The sequence below is a fragment of the Triturus cristatus genome, chromosome 7 (assembly GCF_964204655.1).
Source record: "Triturus cristatus chromosome 7, aTriCri1.1, whole genome shotgun sequence".
NCBI classification, from domain to species: domain Eukaryota; kingdom Metazoa; phylum Chordata; class Amphibia; order Caudata; family Salamandridae; genus Triturus; species Triturus cristatus.
In genome coordinates, this window is record NC_140590.1 from 1,591,908,682 (window position 1) to 1,591,932,576 (window position 23,895).

At 44.1% G+C, this 23,895-nt stretch overlaps 1 protein-coding gene across 1 annotated transcript in view; it reads left to right on the forward strand.

Annotated features, from left to right (window-relative positions):
* The first annotated feature begins 220 nt into the window (after positions 1–220).
* Positions 221–23,895, forward strand: part of NPEPL1 (aminopeptidase like 1) — a 62,038-nt gene continuing 38,363 nt past the window's right edge. The window contains exons 1-8 of the mRNA XM_085619447.1: positions 221–452; positions 4,217–4,402; positions 6,237–6,407; positions 7,540–7,629; positions 8,257–8,338; positions 9,530–9,672; positions 15,201–15,278; positions 22,200–22,300. Of these exons, the coding sequence (XP_085475573.1) occupies positions 303–452; positions 4,217–4,402; positions 6,237–6,407; positions 7,540–7,629; positions 8,257–8,338; positions 9,530–9,672; positions 15,201–15,278; positions 22,200–22,300 (1,001 nt within the window). The 5' untranslated portion in view covers positions 221–302. The remainder of the gene's footprint in view (positions 453–4,216; positions 4,403–6,236; positions 6,408–7,539; positions 7,630–8,256; positions 8,339–9,529; positions 9,673–15,200; positions 15,279–22,199; positions 22,301–23,895) is intronic.

The following is a 23,895-nucleotide window of genomic DNA, read 5'->3' on the forward strand; positions in this document are numbered from 1 at the left end:
TAAAGTATGCCGTATGATAGATATTGTGGTTTTGTTTTACTTCAAATGCGCACTTTTTTTTCCCCTCAAGGCGTTGGAGATGTCCCTTGTGGAGATGATGATTTTCAAGAGAGAGCAGCTGAAAGAGGATTGGGAAGTGTGTTCCAAGCCTCGCTTTACATTTATGCCTATAGCGTACAAGATAGTTTGCTTTAAACCGAGGCTTGGAACGCACTGTCTTTATCTTCCGGTTGTAGTAGTAGACCGTTTCCGCAGAGAAAAGTGACAGGACAGCTTTTCCTGCCTGCTGGGGGCAGAGAGAGATGGCGAATGTGGCGCTGGAGTTTGTGGCGGACGCTGGGGATGGCGACCTCCAGAGCCGTCCGCTGCTGCTTCTCGGGCAGCTGCCCCACCTGCAGGGGCTGCCGTGGAGCCAGCTGAGAGGGAAGCTGCAACCCCGGGTACAAGAGGAGGTGAGAGGCATATGATAAGGAGTGTGCATCTAGTACACCACCGATAGGTCGAAGAGAAGGAAGGCGCGCTTTAAGCTTACCTGTCCTGTGAGTACGAGGTTTACATCTCATCTCTCCACTGCTCCAGGACATGACTTCAAGAGCCTTAAGCTCCCTCCACCTAGTAACTTTACCACACTTCTGACCAGAGACGCAACTAGAGCCAAATTGGGGGGGGGGGGGGGGGGGGGGGGGGGGGGGGGGGCTTAAGAAAAAATTTCGGGGGGGGGCTGAATCTTTAAGCAATAGGCAGAGTGGAGCTGCAGGGGCTCTTAGAAGGGGCGAAACAATAGCGAGGCCTCATTAACATGCAAATGGTCTTTTAAATGTGTCCAATGGGTGTTGCGCGCCTGCTTCTGACCTATCTTCACCTGAAGCCTAAGAAAATGTACACTTCCGAGGGCCCGTGGGTTACTCCTGCTCTTTCATAAAAGTATATAAACCGAAACCCCGGTAGGGTGCACCCAGTGCTTTAAATGGAACAAATAAGTGCAGATACTCCCCTAAACTAGGTGGTTTGGGGGGGTCAAAGGGAGGAGCTAGGTTTTCAACCTCTTCAAGCTTTCTATGCAAGAAATCCAAGTGCATTGAAAGAAAGTCGGTAGTATCTATCCAGTGGCTATGGCCCTAATCATTTACAAAGCATCTACTAATAGGGGTCTCTGAATTTTGCCATCAAAGTAATGCATACTGGACTTTTTAGAAACCCTTACTTATAATGAGAAAGCGGGACTACAAGTCCCAGCATGCAAAAGCACCTAAAATCCAGAACTGTCAAAGTGTAAGACATTCCACCGACCTGCTGTCGCATTTTGGTTATGCATGGTTTCCCATATGAAACAAGCTGGTTAAATGCACCAAACCAAAAAACTGGGTTGCCTTTAAGGTATTTTCTGTTTGTTTGAGGGTAATCATAAAATTGGTGGCAAGGTCTGTGATTTACATTCAAGTAAAATACTTAATTTAAATTGCTGATGAACTAACATTTTCAGTCATTTTAAACAAAGAGCATGCTAAAAAGCTGCACTGCCTTTAAGAATGTGCCCCACACCCTCGTCCATTAGCTTTACGGTGGACTCTCAACTCCAACTGTGCAAGATCAAAGGGTAAACCAAACACCACACCTTTGCGGAAGATTTGCAGAGTAGCACGATAAGATTGCTGCTGTTCTGGGCTCCTATGCAAACTCAGCCCAGGATTGCAGAATCAGAGCGGGTTGTGTGAAAAGTGCTGCTGAGGTACGAGAAAATGAGAGGAGCAAGGTCCCCATGAATACAGGTACTCTCCTTGTCCAAGGAGAAGTTCGGTACTCAAGGGGCGAAAATTAAAAAGTGCCGGTACTCGGTACTGGTGAGTACCAGCCAGTGCTTGAAATGGAAAAATAGAAGTGCAGGTACTCTTTCACAGTACCTGCTTGTTTCTGAGAAGTGCTGGTACTCTCCAATTAAAAGTATCACGTCACTCTTGAGAAGTGCAGGTACTCTCCCTCTCAAAATAAAAATGTGCCGGTACTCAGTAAAGCACTGGTACCGGCCCATTTAAAGCACTGTACTAAGTACCAAAGGAACAAGAGTCCAGGTTCCCCTTGGAGCTCGAGACTGTGATCACAGCCAGCAATATAAAACCAGTGCTTAATTTTAGCCAGTGGTTTCTTGTGTTCAGAACCGACACTTTAATTCTTAACATCTGCACCAAGGACAGCCCACCAACTGGTTTAATAATTCAGTATACATTAAAAATGAATAGGCCTTTTATATAGCTTTGGGTGGACTGGAATAGCCTGAATTGTCACACTTGTAGGAGTGTGTTGGTTTGTACGCAGTGAGTGGTGCATGCTGCAATGGCTTTCTGAGGAGATCCCTGGTACTTTCTTATTAATATTATTATTTACAAATTAAGCACTGCATAAAACTGCCCCGGATCTGAATTCAAACCCATCGATTCACCTTTATTCCGTGAAACTTAAAACCAAATAGCCAATTACACACAAGAACATGAAACTAACTTTCACCCGAAAGCACTGGGGTGGTGATCGATCCTCTGTCACCTGGTGTGAGATTGGCCACATTTTTTGGCTATCCCTGCAGACCTATTGCTGCAACGTTTGCAAAGAAAATGGGGTAATATTTACGAAAAGATTAACATATTAAGGATGTGCCCACTGAGCTGAAGAACTGTAGTGGGCTGCTTACTATTCTAGCCTCCTCATTTAGGCAGTGGAGGTTGCCTTTTTGTCAATACTACAACCTAGTAATCCTAAAGTTTATGGGGAATCTGCACATAACATCTTTTACCATGTTAAGCCAGCCCCATGACCAGTTATAATTACCAACAGCCATCAGGAGGGCCCACTGGTGTTTTGAAATAAAAGCCTCGCAGCAGCTACTGAAGTTACTATTTGACAACGCTGCAGTGCTTGCGTATGTTTACTGGTGCAGAGGAGTGTGGGAATGCTTAATACTGGCCACAGCTCTCAAAGCTTATATATGTGTTGTTGTTTATTTTCTCTGATCTAGATGCCAGCTAGTGATGTGATTTAAATTTATCACCCGGAGAGTTTGTGATCTGCATAGAATCACAGGATGTTGCTTTGGCGTCGCCAAGACTCTGGATCCCCAGCTCTCGGGTCTGCAGCTCTGGCCAAATCCTCTCCACTCCAGTGTTATCTGTCATGGAGCTCTTTCCTTCTCCCGGACGATGAATAATGAAAACAGCTGTTTATTCATTACATAGGCAAAACCGATGCATTACCAATGCTCGTTTTACTGGGAGCCATTATTGCAGCACTGCTGCAAAACCAGCCCCTAGTAACAAAACTGCCCTCCATCGCTGCAAAACCTGCCTACCCCCCCCCCCCCCCCCCCCCCCATTGGTCGTATTGTGTGAATTGGTTAGTGGTAGGTATAATAATCAAGAAATCTTAACATAAATTAAGATCACTCCTATCATGAAGTTTCTGCAATCCAAAGTGGCAGCTTGCTCACCTGATTCCTTGAATTGGAAATTACACCTGTAGGATCATTGGTATTGTTAGGCTTCTTCTAAGGGTTAACAACTCCAGCTCCAGGTATCTGTTATAAAGGTGACAAACCTTTGGTTGGGCATCAGAAGGACACGTTTTTAAACTTGGGTAACACCCTCACTGGTGAGATACTTTATTTAACTACGGATACATGGCTGCCCCGTCACCTCCCCGTTTGGTGAAGTCGACATCTGCACATCTAAAAGTTTTCGGCACATTTTCGCTTTAAATTTGTCACGATTTATCCACGTCGGAGGACTTGGTAGAGGACAAATTAATTCAGCAAGCAGGAATGGTGCCTATATATGGCTCTGCCACTCCAGGGCTGGCGCAAGATTGTTGCAAAGTCCAACAGTACCACCTCCTAGCACATGGGAGCAATTGCTTTAATAATTCTGTATCCAAACAAGGACCTGGGGAATATTCATTTATGAGAAATATGCAGTTAAAGTATCCAATTGAAAATCATTACCAACGGTGAGTGTAACTTCTTCTTGGCCAGTTGTGACTCAAAGCTGAACCTGAACTACTTGGTGTCTATGACACCCATGGAGAATGCTTTATGAGTGCATACTGCTGCTGGATTTATGAACCATGTGAATGCGGGCTTGGGGATCAGATTTGCGTTTTAGTAGTTGGTATGTTTCCTCCACTTCTGATTGCTCTTAGTTGTGAAAAATCCTGCTCTTTCTTCAATTTTCAGGTATGGCAGGCAGCTCTGGGCTCCTTGACACCCAACCCGACAGACAACTGTCCCCTCTACTTGAACCATGCCATTGTTGCCGCTCTCCCTTCTAAAGTCAGTCGACACAATAGCCCATCTGCAGCTATGTTCATCACTCGCTTGATCCGGAACTGCCTTCCTGGAGGTGCCAACCGGTGCATCGCTGTAAGTGTCTTCAATGAAATCAAAATAAAGCCAAGCATGTGTTCCTTAACTTAAAGAACAACTCCGACTATTGTAAGGCAAGGCTCATTCATGTGTGTGAACTTGCCACAGTTTTTGCCTCTTGTTCCGTTTTACTGGAATGTGGGTGACTGTTGGCAGATTGTCATTTGTTAAGTTTTTGTTGCAGTTTGTCACTTGTATTGCACGCAGCTGATGTTTGTGTGGCACTGTAACACTAGCCGTTTTCCACTGGTTGCAGACCAGAGCATTTCTGGGGGCTTGCTTGGAAGACGGTATGGGAGAGTGGCCCATTGGGAAAGATGTGTGAAGGTCCGAGGAGGCTTGGGTCTTGTTGCTCCAAGATTGGCACTGCATTTATGCGTCTTTGACTCATGAGGAGTGAACGAGGTTTCACACTTTCATACATGCCTTGTCAAACTTATGTCTGATTACTGTGGGAGAACTGGCCATTCACGGGGCTTTTATCAAGAGGCAACTGAAGCCAGAGGTAAGTCTGAGGTAAGCTTCTGTGAAGGCACTGATACTGCTGTAGGTAATTAGATAACGTATTATTTTGAACTTCTGGTTGAATCTAATAGTATTTAGCTGGTTCCGACCAGATAGTGCTGAACAGCAGGCAGGATACTTGAGATAATATTAGCAATTGTTACAATGAGGTTGCATATTCTGGGGTGGTTTTTTCCTATGGAGCAGGAGGTACTGTTATCTGAAGTTCTACCTTACAGTTTCCTTCTAGGTCGGGGGAAGGCTGTGATGTTAAAAACGTATCTCAAAATTAAACGGCCCAGCAACTTGTTTTTGTTGAGAAATTGCTGGGTACTCATTAACTTTTTAAAACTCACTCTGAGTTGATGTAGATTTATAGAAGGCTGTGTTTACTTGTGTTAGACTTAAGCGATGGTCTGGTGCTCTGTTAAAACTGTTTACACAAAAGCACAAAACGGATGGAAGTGTAACTATCTGGAGAGATTTCTGTTTTTGACAGACTTAAAGAAAGGAAATATGGAAATCTGAAAACGTCACACACATACACAAATTTACTAACAAAAGGTCGGGGCAAATCTCATACAGAATTTTTTTTTTGTAACTATATTTATTGTTTTTCACTGAAAAGCACAATTTACAGATGGGAAAAGAAGTTGTCAACGCAAGAAGTGTGATCAATAGCGAGCGTACAGTTACATCAATGGTCCATAAGTAATGTTGCAGACTTTTCAATACTAAACACAGACTCGCATCACCATTATCCAGAAAACATTTTAAAACTATTTTAAAAAACCATTTGAAGGAGAGTTTTAGTGTTAAGTTTAAACCATTAATCCCATGTACTTTGGTGGTAAATGTCTGTTCAGTAGTCTACATATTTATTGCCATTTCTATGTAAAATAATTTCCACTAAAGAGTTTAAACCAAAGAAACACTTGGTAAAAATTCACATTATCAAGTCGGTTTTCGCACCAGATTATTCCTTTTGCATGTTTAAAGAGTTATTAATGGACGAAAATGTTCATTGAGGCCATCTTCTTACAGCCCCCCAAACATTTGCCCCTACTTCACTGGTTTGTCCACAAAACATCCTCCATCTATGCCCTGAAGGCAAATGCCAAACTAGGGAGCGAATACAATTCGTGCTAATCCTGTAATGGGAGTGAAAAGCATGCTATTTTCAACATTCTTCACTAGTCCGAATGAGGCCTTTAGTGTGACATGCTAACCACAGGCTCCCTTTTGTAATCTGGTTTATTTCTACAAAGTAAGCAAACCCTCTGGATTTCGGAGTTCTGCCCTTATCTGCTGTATGTTTCTTTTTCAGATGGTCTGCGAGCGATCTGAAGTGTTCGCTTCTGCCTGTGCCATTGCCAGGGCATTCCCCTTGTACACCCGCCGCTCTTGTGCATCAAGGCGCACGGAGAAGAAGAGGGTGACTGTTGAGTTTCTGCTGGTTGGACAGGACAATGGACCCCTAGAAGTAGAGACTCTCAAGGTATTTTTGGCTCTTCAACAGAATTCAGGATCCTTATTTACTATCCTCTTTCTGCTTCTGTTCTGGCCTGTCCTCCGGCTTCTTGCATCTATTTGTCCAATTTATGGTTGTTGCTTGCCACATTCTTGGTCCCCGGGTGCTAGATGGCTGCCTGTTTAAAATGTCCCAGAGAAGTTCTGCATGAATCATTTTGTAGTTTCCTTTTTTTGCAAAACATTATTTTTTCAAATGTAGCATTATAGAAAAAGTTTTGAAAGAAAAATGCGGTCCCATACTCATTCAGCAGCTCCTGAAGAAGGCAACTCGGCCAGGTTTAATATTGGACAGAAGCATTATACCCCTGGGCTTGCTCACCCATGATATGTACTGGGTTAGAGTCATGGTTGTTTCCATATCTCTCTGGCTTCTTCTAGATGGACTTTGCTAGTTCCTCTTCCTCCTCACACCTCCTCCTCCTCAAGGTAATAATTAGAGCTAAGTTTAAGGTGGTTTGAAATCTGAGCATGCCGAAGGCAAGCTTCCACGGGATACTGTGGTAATTAGAGCTTTTTGGGATATAAAGAGCCTATAGGCCTCCTTAAAACGAAGGGGTCGTCATTGAACAGAAGCCAATGGCCTACATCTTATACACTTTCAAAACTATTGCAAGTTCATGGGATTTGATTTGGTGGATAGAACTGCCTTCTCCCAGCACAGTGATTGGCATCCACTTTGCTCTCAAGAAAGGTGGATCTACTAGGGAGACTCTTTGCCTGTCTGTCACCTGTGATTCTTAACGTGGCTTGGTACACAGACTGCAATTAATTTGGCAAAGAGCATGTCCTGCCACCCTACTGACCAGGGTTTTCTTTTCTCACGGTTTGTCGTGCGAGCGGCATCCAAGAAAGGTTAGATTTTTTTTTTTTTTTATTGACTGTTAACCTCCTTGATCAGTCTTTTACATTTTGCACACTGCCCTTCTCCTCGTATCATGGCTTTGTATTTTAGTGTCTTTCCTCACACCTACTGAAGGGAATACTTCATTTTAAGTTATTTAGGAGTTCCTATTCGTCCGTGTTTTCTTTTGATGGTGCCCATACATCCTACCTCTCATTATGTTACAACATTTTCCGTAACTCTATTGCATTTCTAGTGTTTGGAGAGTGCCGCCGAGGGGGTGAGATTGGCTGCCCGGATTGTGGACACGCCATGTAACGAAATGAACACTGATCACTTCATTGAGGTTGGTATGGTTCTGCCGAAGCATGTTGCCTTGAGATTATAGCTATGTACTTTGATAAATATTCTTGCAAGTGTTCCCGGAATGCAACTTCCTTATGGGTAAACGAGATTCACCTGGGATGATCATTTGTTTGTTTGAAGTTTAATCTAGATTCTGTGGTGGGAGGCTTCAATGACATCGCTTGAAATGCTTTAACTCTCACAGAACCAGTGTCGAAAATATTTTGTCTAAAAATCCCCCTATAAATACTAAGCATGTATGAAAATAAAAAAGTTAATAAGTTCTTAGAAAAAAGCTGAAGCGAGAGTGTTCAATGTACGAGGGATAGGTTTTATGTAATATGTAAAACAAAAAGCTTTGAGAAGATTAATTGTGAATTCATGAGACTTAACTTCAGTAGCTGGAAAACGCAGACGATATTGAACTTTATCCATTGACGTGATTTGTAGAGCAGAATTAAGAATGTGCACACGCCCCCAATAAGAAGTATTTGCTGCAGTGTAAACTATTGCAGGCGCCAGGTATTCCTTCTTGCTAATCCAAATCCTAAATTTTCTGTGATTTAAACACGAGTCAATCTTGACATCCCTTTTTTTTGTCTTTCATTATTTGGCAAATATTGTGCAGGAAATTAAAGCTGTCGGGAAGGATCTGGGGATAGTTCCAGCAATTATCAGAGATGAAGAATTAAAAGAAAAGGGATTTGGCGGTAGGTTCTGCTATTAATCAAAGTATTTAGCAAATCTTTCCAAACCAACATATTTTGGATTCTTGCTGGGGTCACCACGCTTCTCACTACTGCCGTCATCTCTTTTAACATTTAAAATGTGCGTTTTGATTTTCTTATCCATGGATATTGAGAATTTTTTTTCTCTGCTCTCGCTCACCTACGCATCTTGTACTGCACTTACTGGACTGATTTCGGGATAGATTTGTGTATTGTTTTCCATACTGTCTGTTTTCTTTTTACATTTTGAGGTCTCCTGTGCTACTTTTTTATTTTTATACATCATTCAACGTAGCATGCAATTGCTTATGATATAAACGAGGACCAGCTGAAAACTGTGTTGCGTACATCTTTGAGCATCCTTAGATATGTGTCCCTTGTGGCACTACCCTGCCAATTGTACTTAATCCAAAGTACAGCGATGCAGCTTTGGTCCATCACTGATGACTGTTCTTGGCATCATTGCTGGATCTTGTTCTGAGCATGGGGCTTGATTGGTGATCAGTTCCACACAATTATGTTATGTGGTATTGTACATTTTAAAACAACGGTGGACATTTGGAGAATGGAGAAGATCCCGCATCTGCAAAAGCAAAACTGGAGGTCGCTCATTCTAAAGACATGGAATGACTTCCCTCAACGCATCAGAGCCTCCCCCTCACTTCTTGAGTTCTGCACGGAGCTGAAGACCTGGCTCTTTGTATAAGCACCTTGGGGAACCACACACCTACAAACCTTCCCCCTAGCACCAGAATAGCCTCGGGTGATTAGTGCGCTATACTAATCAACATAACATAACCGTGTCCATTTTGTTTCTAGCAGGAACTTGAAAGAATGGCTGGTAGAGTGTTCATATTGTGGCCTGTGTGGAAAGCGTTGGTTATAGTTAGTGAGTACTAGTGGTGGACTCCATTCTTGTCCCCGAAGACCTGTCACTGTGGTTAGTCCTGGTTATGTCCAAGAGAAATGTCAAGTTAACAGACTAGCACTTTTAATTGTACATTTGGAAGTGCTTTACCTCTGGTACCCATTTTGAAAACCCTTGCAGCAATAGGTTTTTGGTTAATACATCATCTGCCCATGATATTATCACTGAAAATAACACTTACTACTTGACTTCTTTGTTTTCCTATTGCTATAAAGCCATGGTTTCTACTTTTATTGTCTTCTTAGGACTCTATGGTGTCGGCAAAGCAGCAGAACACCCGCCTGCCTTGGTGATTCTCAGCCACACACCTGTGGGTGCCACGCAGACTATTGCTTGGGTGGGCAAAGGGATTGTCTACGACACTGGTGGCCTCAGTATCAAGGGAAAGGTAATACTGCCAAGCATTTCTTGCACATATCGTCTTTGGGTGATTAGCCATGTGCTTCAGAAGATGACACACTATATCCCAATCAGTGTATTTTTATTGTCTCTTCAGGATATGCACTATGAATGTAGAGCAGTTCACATTTTCCAATCCGTTTTAATACAAAAAAAATACAATTACATTTTATTGTTGTGCATGGAGACTCAAGACAAATGTTATTATGGTAAGCCATCTATTCTCATTTTTGTAAGCAGTTAGTTGTGAGCGATGGTACATTGGGCCATGTTTTCAGACTATTTTTCAAGAAAAAAATAGCTTTCTTGTTAGAAAGAACCCGATACCAGTTTGATTTGAACGCCCAATACATACACCTTGTTCAGTAAGATGCCCTTTAAAAGTCTCTGTATGTCTTGTCTAAGTAACTGCTGCAGAAGCTGGTGTTCTGTGCACGGTCTAAAAACTTTGGAAACTGATTTCCTTCCCAAGCACAGTCTTTTAAAACTACATCTGTTGCAGACAGTAACTTTGGGTGTCTTGCAAGACCTGGAGAGAGGCCCCTTCTCTTTCTGACACGAAGAGTGAGACCGTAGCGCCTCTCAAGAGGCAGGGTTTTATTTAAAGTTTAGGCTGCGCACTAAAAAATTCATGCAAGGTGGCAAATGTTCTTTACCTAGCCTTGTCTGATGCTGTATTTTATACACCTCCACAAAACGGAGGCTGGGTCTAGGACATATGTTTTGTTGCTTCCAGTGCTTAATTTGTAACAAAATAAGTGCCAGGGTCCTCGTTGAGAGGCTACTGAAACTTGCACCACCCATTGATCCTCCCCTTGCTGCTTCGCTGCCTCCCTGGTTACTGAATGGTTCACTTTTTTATTGTGCTCAACCTTGTTTAACTCCTTTTTGTTTAATCTTGTTCAGCTTGTTTAGTTTTGTACTGCCTTTGTTCATTTCTGTTTCTCTGCCCGCTCGCTTTCCCACCCCTTTTTCACTCCGCTTTTTCCCACCAAATCTCCCTCCCACTTCCTTACTTCGTAGGCCTTACCCACTGCCTCACAGTGCCCCTCCCTCCTCCAGCGCGGCCCCAGTGAGCAGGTACATAGTGACAGCTCCCCACTTGCTGCTTCACTGCCTCCCTTATTACTGAATTGTTCACTTTGTTATTGTGCTCAACCTTGTTTAACTCACCTTTGTTTAATCCTGTTCAATTCTGTACTGCCTCTGTTAATTTCTGTTGTTTCTCCACCTACTCCCTTATCCACTGCTTTTTTCCACTGCATCTCCTTCCCACCCTCAAAGGCCCAGCCCACCACCTCCCAGAGCCCCTCCCTCCTCTTAGGACCTACTTAACGGAGGCCCTACTTAATGGAGGCCACAGTGTGGCAGAGCCAAAGGTGCACCAAAGGCAAGCCCGTCTGCTCCTGGACAACAGCCAGAGTCAGGAATCTTGATTCTCCTGCCACAAGCCGAAACACCGCTGCTGAGCTCCAAGCCCTGGACCCTAGACCCCATAGCACTGCTGCCCCTCTTCTCCGCAAAAAATGGTAGGGCCTTTCTTTTCTGCTCACACTCTTATTCACAACAACCACAACAACCACGACTGCTTCGAAACAACTCCACTACCTCCTGCTCAACGCACAATCACTCTGCAAGCACATCACCAAGATCTGGGACACCATCACCTCCCTCACCCCGATGTCATCTTCTTTACCGAGACCTGACTCAACCCTGCATCCGCTCCTGACATCACCTCGGCAACTCCAAACGGCTACAAGATAGCATACTGGGACCGCATCATTGAACCTAGAGGTGGAATTGCCATCATCCACTAAGAAACCATCCACTGCACCACAGACAACACCATCCGATCATGGCACACCTCAATTTCCAACCACCAAATCAACGGCCAAACCACCATCGGAGTCACCCTCGCTTACAGACTTCCAAGACCACGCCCCAGTTTTTGCAACGCCATTCCCGAATTAATTGCTCCACTCACCATCGACTCCAAACACTACATGTTTCTCGGAGACCTCAATTTTTACCTCAACGACCCCAACACCGCAAGCCTCCTCAAAAGCATGACCAACATCGGCCTCACCCAACTAATCTCCAACCCCACACACTACGCAGGACACATGCTCGTACCCCATCTTCACGGCCAACAACAGAGTCAATTACAGCCATGTCACCGAGCTCATCTGGACAGACCATATCATCGTCCATTCACCATCACAGGTTCTCCCCGCACAGCTACAAAGCCTCCCAGGACCTCACACCGCAGCTCCAACAAAGTATCGGAGAGCCAGTGGACCGATGCCATCAACACTTTCCACCCTGACACCGCAACCAACCTAGAACAAGCTGTCAAGAACTTCTCTGCTTGGTTCACCGATTGCACCAACAGAGTCTCCCCTGTCAAGCATACCAAACAGGCCAGTTGGTACACCACAGAACTGAGAGCCGCAAAGCACAAGGGCAAGCGACTAGAAAGGAAATGGCACACCAGCAAGGAGCCCATAGACCAAGCCACCTTCAAGTGGTCCCTCAACCAATAACACTAACTACTGAAAGACACAGAAGAGCGCCCTGACCGACCACATCGAAAACAGCTCTAACTTATCGTCCGAGAGTTCTACAACTCCTCAGCCACCGAATGATCATCACCCCTTCTCAGAAACTCTGCGACACCCATTGTGGACTTCTTCCACGATAAGATCGGGAAACATAGTTTACTTCGCATGCGTTACATCGCATGCTATTACAACGCGGTCGTTACAACAACCGTGTTGTTACATCGCATACGACTGCGTTGTAATGGCATGCGATGTAACGCGTGCGTTATGACATATATTCGACAACCCTCTGCTTGCGGCACACTCGGCCTCCTCACTCACATGGAATCAAACCCCGATGCTATCTTCGACCACATGCTCACCGCCTGGGACCAGCTCACCACACACGACACCACAACCATCATGAACTCTGTCCACTCAGAAGCACCTACAGACTCCAGTCCCCACCACATTTTCAACCTCAGGAGCAAAACGATAAGCAGCAAGCTCACTGCCATCTTCAACTCATCCATACCCACGGCTCCCCTTTCCAGCCAAAGCCCTCAAAGGCCATCAACCGTCAACTCACAGAATACCTGGAGATCAACAATCTTCTGGACCCCTCCCAATCTGTGTTCCGCACCACCCACAGCACCGAAACTGCCCTGATCGCCACCACTGATGACATCAGAACCTTCCTCGACCAGGGAGAAACAGCAGCCCTGATCCTTCTCGACCTCTCAGCAGCATTCAACACCTTATCCCACCACATCCTGATCAAGAGGCTTCATCACATCAGAATCCAAGGAGACCCCCTCAAATGGATCGCATCCTTCCTCACCAGAAGAACTCTGAGAAACTGCCTACCACCTTACACCTCGGGACCCATTAACATCTGCGGCATCCCTCAAGGCTCGTCCCTCAGCCCTACACTGTTCAACATCTACATGACCCCCTTAGCCAACATCGGACAGAACCCGCTAAATGAATACATTATTTGACCCCAAAATGACATATCCCACACAGACAACACCCAGCTCTTCTTCTCGCTATCAGAAGACCCCTCCACCACGAAGGCAAACTTCCACCGGTGCATGATGGGCATCGCTGAATGGATGAATAACAACTGCCTAAAACTCAACACAGACAAAATGGAAGTGCTGATCTTCAGGAACAGCTCCCTGTGGAACAACTCCTGCTGGCCTACCGAACTAGGCCCAACACCCACTCCCAACAGACCATTCCTGCAACATTGGCATCATCCTGGACAGCAAGCTCACCATGAAAAACCAGATCAACTCGGTCTCTTCCGCCTACTTCCTCACTCTTTGCATGCTCCAAAAGATCTTCAAATGGCTAGATTTGCCAATCTGCAGGTTTTGGTCCGGTGGCCTGGTGCAGCATCTGATCCAGCCCCCCACATCCCACACCGCTGTAATGCCAAAGCAAGGCGTCTCGCCCCTCTGCCAGTCTCCGGGGTGCTTAATTTAGCTTGGGGTCTTCAAACAGGCTACCTCTAGGCCCAGCCTGGTGCAGGGGAGGTTTACAGGCCCAATCCCCACAGATGCCTGGTTTCTCTGCCTCGTGTTGCGCCTCAATTCTTATTTGTTTACTTTTACAAAAAATAATGGGGTGACCCGGTGTCCCTCAGAACCTCGGTATACGTATTATATAGATAGAATGGTTCTGTCGGGGAATTTTCAATTGCTTTAGAGTGTTCACAGTATATATACATTACATGTAACACATATCAATGAATCGGAAAAAAGGGGGGGGGGAGAGAAAATAAAACCCACCCAAGCGAAATTTCAATCGGTATTTTTAAGGGAATAACGAATACACTACGCTACAGTGATACAAATACAAGACTTGTGAAGAAGGTGTGACATGTAGTGGTAAATACAGACGATACACTTAGTATATGACAGATCGAGAAATCAAAAAAAATGGGAGGGTACAATCTTTGATTTTGTCCATGTGAACAACCATGGATTTAGGAAGCGTACATCGATTCCATGTTCATACGCTGGCAGGATTTAAGCAGGATTTCAGCTCCGGCAGGGAGTTCCGTAAGAATATGTCTTACTCTGCCATGTTTTCGGCCACCATAAGTGCCAGTGTTGACAATTAAGTGGTGGTGCCAAGCACCGGAAACCACAGGCTAAAATTAAGCACTGGTTACTTCCAAATAGCAACATCCCACCTGTAATGTTGGAGAACGCTTGCAGTACTTCGAACATAATTGGATTGTTCATTTAACTGTGATTGATGAGAGAGTAAAGGTAAAAGTTTTCTGCAGTTTACGGGGAAAGGATGTGGTAAAGCTATAGACTATGTAGAACCTATTTATGATGTAGGCTAAATGTATCTTGCTCTCGTACCTCCTACCTTTATTTATCTGGAACATAAGCTGTTATTAGCATTCTATAACTGTGTCATTTGTAAGGCACTGCAGCACACATTGGGTGTACAATATAAATCGCTGCAGGCTTCTGTGTAGTATGTGTTTAATGTGATTGAGTAGTGAGGACAATTGAGAGGAGGCATAATCTTTCAGGGTAGCTTCCCTTCTATGCTTGAAGCGCACTACTGACTGATAGGTCTAAAGTAATGTTGAAGTTCAGCACCACCTGCCAGAGCAGGGTTCTTTCCTTCAGTGTGCTGCCCTGCAGTGTTCAGATTTTCTGATTTTACTTTATCTTGGCTGCAGCACTCCAGTTCCTTCTGGAGTTCGTCAGCAAGATTGTTTGGTTCTAACTCTGTTCACCCAAGTGTATTTGCAGACTGGACACAGATCACGTCCATAATCAGCATTTCTTCTAATTATGTTTTGATCTTTTGGGAGACCATATTGTATTATAGCTCTTGAGAGGACCATTTTTAAAATGTTTTAATTGTTAACATTTAACGTGATGATCGGTCTGATAGTTGCATGGATTGATTATTTAAATGTTGAAATAGATGTTTCTTTTTCTAGACTACAATGCCTGGTATGAAGCGAGATTGTGGCGGTGCAGCTGCTGTTCTTGGGGCCTTCAGAGCTGCAGTGAAGCAAGTAAGTGACAAATCATGGCTTTCCCCTATTAAGATTATGTTTCCGATCATAGTGTGTAAGGGTTTAATGTACAAGAAGTCTCTTAGTGGCCCTGTGTGACTGCTGCTCCACTGATCTAAACAGACCGTAATCATTGCACGATACAGAATGCATGAATCATTCATAATATGGGACACTCATAAGTTATGTGAATTAATCACTTTGTGTGAAATCCGCAAGTAACCTACAAAAGAAACCAGCAAGTAGTCTCTTTCTGTATTAGCACTCTCTAGCCACATGACAGACAGAAAGGCTGTGAGAATATGGGTTGTTGGTTGCGGGGGGTGTGATCCCTCTTCAAGCAACAGCCACAATCCCTGTCCGGGTGAACCACTAAAGTCACTAGGTTAACCTATGCTTAAGCGTTTGCTAGCTTGGAACCAAAGCAATCAGGCCTAACTTGGAAGCAACGTGTGAAGTATTTATGCAGCCACAAACAGCAACACAAGTCCCAAGCCAATTTAGAAAAATAGAGTACATTTTAATAAATTATTTGACCCCAAAATGACAAAAATCCAATTGGTAAAACCAGAATTATGAATTTTAAAATTTTGAGGTAAAAACTAGCATGTTAAAGATCAAAGCCCCAACTGCAAACATCTAGTAAAAAAGAATATGGCCGATTGCGATGAAGCACGAGTCGGATACAAAAAGAGGATGGGGTCTGGTTGGCACGCACCTTCAGACTTAGAAGAAATTTGAACAAAACGTCTCTGAGAAGTAGAAGTCCAGCGGGTCAAGGCATCAAGCAGTGTTTGAGGAGGAGGCGTCGTTGTCGGGGAGCCGCTGAAGTTGTGGTGAAGATTTCCACATTCAGATCTAGTCTCTCTTCGGGAAGTCAAAAAACTCCAGCAGGACAAGGCAGGAGACTATAGCCAGCGAGCACCCCACAAGGCCAGATATTCCTTTTGCGAAGGACCACTGAACAGGATTTCCTGCTGCGGAGAAGAACGCAGTAGGAGCTGCTACAAATTCAGGTCAACTGGTGATGCACCTTGGATGGAAAGAGGACCAAGTTTTGTTTTTTGTCTATTGGGGCACCGTTGCCACCACTTCAAGGGTCAAGGACGGGTGCGGCAACACTTGGAGGGTCAGGACTCACTCAGGCTGGGTCTAGTGCTGGTTTAACATTGTTGGAGCCTTTTCTTTACCTGAGGGTCTGATCAGGAGGCCTGCCAATCAAACCTTGAAATCTCTCTGTAGTCCTGGGTTCAAGATGTGGAAATAGCTCAAGAAGCAGGGCTGGCCTCTGAGGGTTCAAGGCAGGATTCAAGCAACAAAGCAGTCCTTCCAGCTGCAGCAAAGCAGTTTTCTGTAGTTCACAGCAAACCACAGCAGCTGACAGTCTTCAGAGAGTCCTTCCGTAGGTCCAGAAAGTGAACTGAAGATGGGGTCCTGGGGGGGTTATTTTTATACCTGGTACATTCTTTAAAGTAGGAGAAGTTTCCAGAGAATTCCCTTTGAAGTGCTTGGAGTTTCCTGCCCTGGTTCCAGGCTGACTGCACACTCAATGACTTGACAAGTCCTTTGTCAAAAGGCAGAGCACAGCCTATTAATCTTCAAGTGGGGCTGTGCCCAGCTCCAGCCCCCCCCCCTCCCCCTTTCACCCTGACCTACCTAATCCCTCTATTGTGTGGGTGTCTGGAAGGAATATGCAAAGTTCAACTGCCAACTACATCCATTCATGTGACCCAGGAATAGACTGCAGGCACCAAATAGGGGTGGAAAATGCCAGCTTCCTGAAAGGGACATTTTAAAAATTGTAACTTAAAATCCGACTCTACAATTAAAGAGGCTTTTAAATTAGTTTCTCAATCACCCAAACATGAAATCTTTACTTGTTCCCAATCAAAAGTTAGAACTTATTAGATGTAATATGTCGACCCAATGTTATCATATGGGAGAGGTAGGCCTCCTAGTAGTGAAAAACTAATTTGACTTTTTAACTACCAGGACATGTGAAACTTAAAAGTGCATGTCTAACCTTTTAATTACAATACACCCTTCCCTAAGGGCTACCTTAGGAGTAACTAGTAATGAAAGGGGAGTTTAGGCTTGGCAAGCGGTTTATATTGCCAAGTCGAATTGGCAGTTTAAAGCCACATGCAGGCTGCAATGGCAGGCTTGGAACATGTTTCAAGAGGCTACCTGAGTGTGTGGTACAATGAGTGCTGCAGGTCCACTAGTAGTATTTAATTTACAGGCCCTGGGTATATAGTTTACCAGTTTATAGGTAAATTAAATATGCCAATCAGGTGTAATCCAGTTTTACTATGTTTTAGGGAGTGAGCACACGCATTTTAGCAGTGGTAAAGTGCAGAGTCTTGAAGCCAATAAAAACTCATTTGGCAAAATGGGACGGTGAAGGCAAAAAGTCTAACACAGGCCCTTCAAGCAAGCTAAATTGTGGTGGTCTTGGCCGCCTTCAAAGCGGCAGTAAAGCAAGTGAGTGGCACTTCATGGCATCCCCCATGACGAGAGCTTTTTTCTGTATCACGTCTATATGTGCTGCATGGTGAAGAGAAGCATCTTTTGCATGGCAGGGAACACCCTTGTTGTAAGCTTTCACCAAATGGTAGTATGCATTACTCCTATCCGTATTCTGTGTTTGGCATAGTGCCTTTGAGAACTCCACTTGCTAATTTTCCTTTTGGTTTATTTTCGCTAAAATATTTTATAAACCAGTTAATATTTCAATCAGTGCTACTGTTGAAGACCAAATGCACGTAAATCTATTTTAAAAACATTTTTTCCAATCTTTTGCTTATGCTAGTGTTACAGAAACTTTATAACTCTGTTTAAATATCTGAACTTTCATCAATGTAAAGCCTTGGTATGTGACTTGGTATACTCCATATTTATGTGCTGCGCAGCCTCAGCAGCAACAAAAATACATAGCATTTAACAAGACAGCAGCTTGAAACAGTGACAAAAGATATATGAGGAGTATTCTATATTCCCTATATTACCTAGCAGCATTTCACGTCATTATTCACGTGATTGTACGTTATCCTAGTTCTACCTTCGGGGACGATGGACCGTATATTCTGAGGTTTGTGTCAAGTAAGATCTCTCTTTTATAAAGAGCCTGCTTCACTTACCATAAAGAATATTCGTTGATTTCATTGGCTTACTTATGCAATTTTCACCTCGTTACTCCTTTTTAGCGATTCACAATAAAACCTTTCCATTCGCTTTCCAGCTTACTACTGCAAAAATGTTTCTGAATCGGCCCTCAGTCACCAATATCTTCTTGCACCAATGTGTTTTTTTTGGTTGTTTTTTTTGTAAAGTCTGCTCAGAATTGTAAGGCTGATTAGTTGGTGGTGTACTTGATACAGATATATCTAGCAGTTTGACACCATCATAACTCATTACTCATGCCAGCACAACAACTCTCAACAACAAGCACTTACACGCGCAGTAGGTTTAATTTTACCTGTCCCTCTCTCCAGAACAGGCATTAACAAAGAAATATCTGTCCCGGCATTTGGAGAGTTGGTTGGCTGAGCATGTACAATGGTGTGCACGTTACCGGTGTTCATTTGCATGTTTCTGGCTTCTCGGAGTATGCTTAGTATTGAATGTATTCAAATGGCTTTTTAAACTTGTATGCTTTTATGATCTATGTCATCTAACTAGATTGAATACAGTTTTTATTGATATTGATTGAATGTATTCAAAATTAGTTACACAAGTGCCTCGCTACCTCAAACTATTGACTGCAACATTATGCCCGGCGTTGCCACCTTTAAACCGAGGAAAGGATTATTTCAGAAAGGGCAATGGATTACCACCCATTGTCCAGGGGGCAACATTATTCTGTGGGCATCCATGGCACGCCTGCTAAAGCCAGAATGTACATAATTTTGCAGTAGATGCCTACAGTATGGTAAGATTCTTACAATAATTCCAAGTCTGTTAATATGACAAGGTCCTCATTATGAAGTGGAAGCCCACAGGACATGAGTTGCCACTATATCTAGAGGACCACCATTATCCCATGGATGCGCACAATATGTCAGGAGTGAGCAGCTTTGTCAGGACTGGCATTATGCCACACGTAATCATTGGCATGGATGTGCATAGGTTGCCAGAGCTAGCATTGAAAAATGAATGCCCACAGTACATCAAGAATTACCACCATTCTAACTCAAGTTGAAAAGAAAATGGCACTGTTCTGCTACAGACAACATTGTACCAGGGGTAGGCATCATGCCATGCATGCCCACAGGGTGCAGAGAATTACCATCTTTGTGCCAGGGCCATCATTTCAGTGGGAGTATGTAGAGGACATCATGCCATGGATGTCCACAAGTTTGCCAAGAAATACTATCAAAGGGAAAGTATGTGATCAGAGTGGGCACACTGACATACCCACTTTCATGCACTCATGGACTCCTATGAGGGCACATGCAAACACGTATGTGGCGTTGATTCATTTTGTTTATGCTAATCTTCAACTGCTGTCCTGGCTCCTGCTGCTGTCCTGACTCCTGCTGCTGTCCTTCCTCTCCACTCCTGGACATGGCTGGACTGCTGATACTCTCGGAGAGATTCCTGATCATCACTCCCGGAGAAGGGAGTAGTTGACAAGTGGCCTGCTGGTCCCAGTGTCAGTGGGGGATTGATGGCAGTGCCACGGATGCTGGAGCTAGACTGCGAAGGCGGCCCACACGTGTGCTTCTGGTGGCTTAGTGTGGTGGAGTGGGGTTGACTGGTGTGTCTGCCAGACAATGAGAGGGAGCGGGGGGATTTGCTGAAGTGCCTTCGTGGCCAAGGGAAGATGGCAGATGGGCGGAGAGCACTGTCTCAGTTTGGGGCCTTAAGGGTTGGGCATCTCTGTGGCCAGGGGAGGCGAAATCCCAGAGCTAAAAACTCAGACATTTCTTTAAATATCTGCCCAGTTGTATTGCTTTTTCTTACACCTGCAGGGCAACATGCCATTGGTCATTTGTTCATGAAGCAACAACATAACACTTCACCTCAAGGTACTGCTGCTCTGCACCTTTAAGGTGAAACCTAAAATGGGGACATTTGCCAGGTAGAGTCAATAAGTGCAGAATTAAACTATTTGGCCGTCACCTTCAATTTAGTAAATTCCAAATGCTTTTTGTTGCCAGACTTCGTCAGTATGTTACTAGTTTTGTCTTTACTCCACTCTTTCTAAGGTTGCTCTTTACGTTTTCTGGCACTCGTGAAAGAACTGTGCACAGCCATACTTAAATTGTTTTTGCCATTCGGTAACATACTAATAAAGAAAGGGTGACCCTGATTAGCTTTGCTGCTCTTCCCAATCATTCTGTGCATCCGTTTCCCTTCAGGCCTAGTAAAGCACTTGCATAATAGCAGCATTCAGCAGCTCCAGTTGACTTGTGACCTTTTCTCTCTGTTTTAGCCCTTGGTTTTAGTATTCAGATAAAGAGAAGCTGCAAAGGAAAATATTTAGTTATGAGTCTGTGCAACATATGTGAGGTTTATTGTCCATAGCCCTTTTCTTTGATCATTGATTCATAATTGTAGCTTCAGGTGTTCTTTTTCTACCGTTTCCTTACGGCACCCACTCCCTGAGCAAATGGCTGGTGTAGAGCCCTTCAGAGCGGCTTGACAGTCTGGTGGGTCCATTAAAAACAAATCGCACCCTCATAGAAACATCAGTTAGCAGGGGTATCCACAAGTATATTCCCTCAATTAGTGCTCACCATTGATTCAAGAAAGTTCTGGGTCTGTATTTCTCCTAGGGCACAATGTCCTTATTTGCGCTGCGGTCCATTATTAAACAGGTGTGCTGGGTGCAATAAGGGACAGTGTACCCTATTAAGATGAATATGCTGCCCCTAGGAAACCTTGCATTCATTTTAATACAGAGTGGCTGCTTCAAAACGGCTTCGTGTTTCACTGGGCAGATGGCAAAATGTCTGCACTTCAAAGAGGGGTTAGAGATTCCCCCCCCCCCCCCCCCCCCCCTTGCAGGTGGGCGCAATGAGAAACAGCACCTGCTGCACTTTGATGTCTTGGGGTTCCTTTCCCACGTCTAGAGGGCTGCCATCAGGGGGCGTACTGACTTTCAGTGCACCTCGTAGGGGCAAGTTTGCTTCTACATCCGCATCCATTATATGGCGTAGGTGCAGAGGCAAAGTGATTCCTTTATTTACTTGGGGCCAAGCCCTGATGCAAGTGAGGGAACACACTTTTAAGATAGCGCTGGAGCTAAATGTGCACCACCGCTACCAGCATTACAAAAGGAGCTGCACAAGAGTCTGACGCCCCTTTTGTAGTACTATAGTGCCCCAGATTACAAAAAGCAGGAGCACATACCAGGGCACTATGTGTAATTCGGATCCTGATGTATTGATGCGTAACCCATGCAATTAATATAAACCATTCAAACACCTATATTTACTGTGGCTCATCATTTAGAAAACTGGAAGTAATGCTTCTGATGTCAGGATTCCTACTTTTAAAATGATTAGTTTAGCAACTGCGTTTGCCACTACAAAGATTCCTCATGCTCCTATTACAGCTTGTCACGAGTGGTAACAAAAGCTCGTGTTCTAATATGTATAACACTCGGGGATACATAACTTTGAGACAAAATTATTGTCCTGATACCAGAGTCCAAAAGGCTTGATTACTCTAGTGTGAATGAACTGAAAGGTTTATCTGGATCTTCAGGGTTCAGTGCTCTTTACAATGTTTTGTTGGACAAAATGTTGCATATGCTTGTATAGAATTAAGACCCTTTTGGCATTGTCACACATTTTTCTAATCCCTTTAGTTCAATGTACCGAATGGCTGACCAGAAAGTTGAGGTTCTCGTGTAAATGTTAGCCTTCGCCAGTTAGTCTTCTGTGTTAATTGCTTCTTGTTTCCATGCTCCAGGGCTTTAAGGATAATCTCCATGCATTATTCTGCTTGGCTGAGAATTCTGTTGGACCGAAGGCAACAAGGCCAGATGATATTCATGTTATGTACTCTGGAAAGTAAGAGTGTCTCCCTTTATCTCTCATTGTGAGTGTTCCTTGTAGAGTTTCCTCTTGTAGGGTGAAAGTAGAGAAGTGAAATTGACCTCCTTTATTGGTAACATTTGTTCTACTGGGTAGCCATGCATTCTGAGAAAGGAAACACCCAGACTGATTTGGATTATTTTGTAACATGTCTGTTTATTATCAATTGACTGCTAACCAGGTGGCAGCACAAAAACTGCCCTACTTGCAGCTAGGGAGGAAGTAAGGGCTATTTTGGATCAGGGTGGGTCCACAGCCCTGATGCTACTAGATCTGCGTGCCGCCTTTGACACCGTCTCCCACCCTATACTGGTCAAAAGGCTGGAAGAAGTAAACCTTGCCGGAACCAAATTAAAATGACTTGCCTCCTTCCTCCAAAATAGAACCTCCGAGTGTGTGAAGAAGCCACACAGTTGAAAATTCATTCTCTAAAATGTGGGGTGCCTCAGGGTTCCCCACTAAGCTCTATTTTGTTCAACCTGTACATCCTCCCGTTGGCAGAGATCATAAAGCCATATGGCTTCTCCTCGATATCCTACTCTAATGACAAGCAAATAATCCTCTCCTTCTCTCCTCAAACTGAAGGGACGTCCACTCATCTCAATAACTGTCTTAAGCTTGTAGTCGACTGGATGGCTGCAAGCAGTCTTAAATCAAATGCGGAGAAGATGAAGGTGATTGTGGTGGGAAACAACCCCGCCAGGTGGATGGAGCTGAATTGGAAAGACTTTCTTGGCTGTCAACCCACCTCTAAAATGGAGGTCAAGAGTTTAGGCTTCTGGCTCGACAATAAGCTCTCAATAGAAACCCAAGCTAAGAAGTTGGCAGCAACATGTTTCGGCTTTCTCAAGACTCTGAGAAAGCTATTGAGATGGCTGCCTGAATCTCACGTGAAGTGGTGGGGCTAGACTTGGTTATCTCACAACTTGGCTATAGGGACTCCTTGTTCTTGGGAAGTCCCAAGTCTGTCTTAAAAAAAACTCCAGGTTACACAAAATGCTGCTGCGTGAAAACTGTTTAAAATTCCTAAACATTAATTGGCAACCGTGGCCCTGGCAACGTTACACTGGCTACCCGTGCTCAAAAGAATTCCTTTAAGTCACTTTTTCTTGACATCGAGCAATGTATAAAAAAGGTCCTAGGCTGATTCAAAGACTGCTAACGCCCTATGACCCCACAAGAACGTTGTGTTCTAGCAACTGTTTGTAGTCCCCATGATGAAGAAGACTAGGACTGGAGGACGCTCCTTTGCCTTCCTTGTCCCCAAGCTATGGAATGCTGTCGCACTGGAGATGAGGATTACAGAGTCGGAACCAAAGTTCAGAAAATTGTTAAACTGTTCTTTTCAACTAATATGTTTGGCCAAGACACAGGACCTGAATGCTGACTCAGCGCTGAACGGCTGTCCTGGGTAGAAAGCCACATGTATAGAATAGAATTTCGGTAACCCAATTCTCAATAAAATTCGGAAATTTACCTGCAGATTCATTGCCTCGCATGGGAGAAGTTTTCAACATTTTAGGAATTCAGTTTTCCAAGTGTACTCCCAGACACCCATGACAGTCATAAGT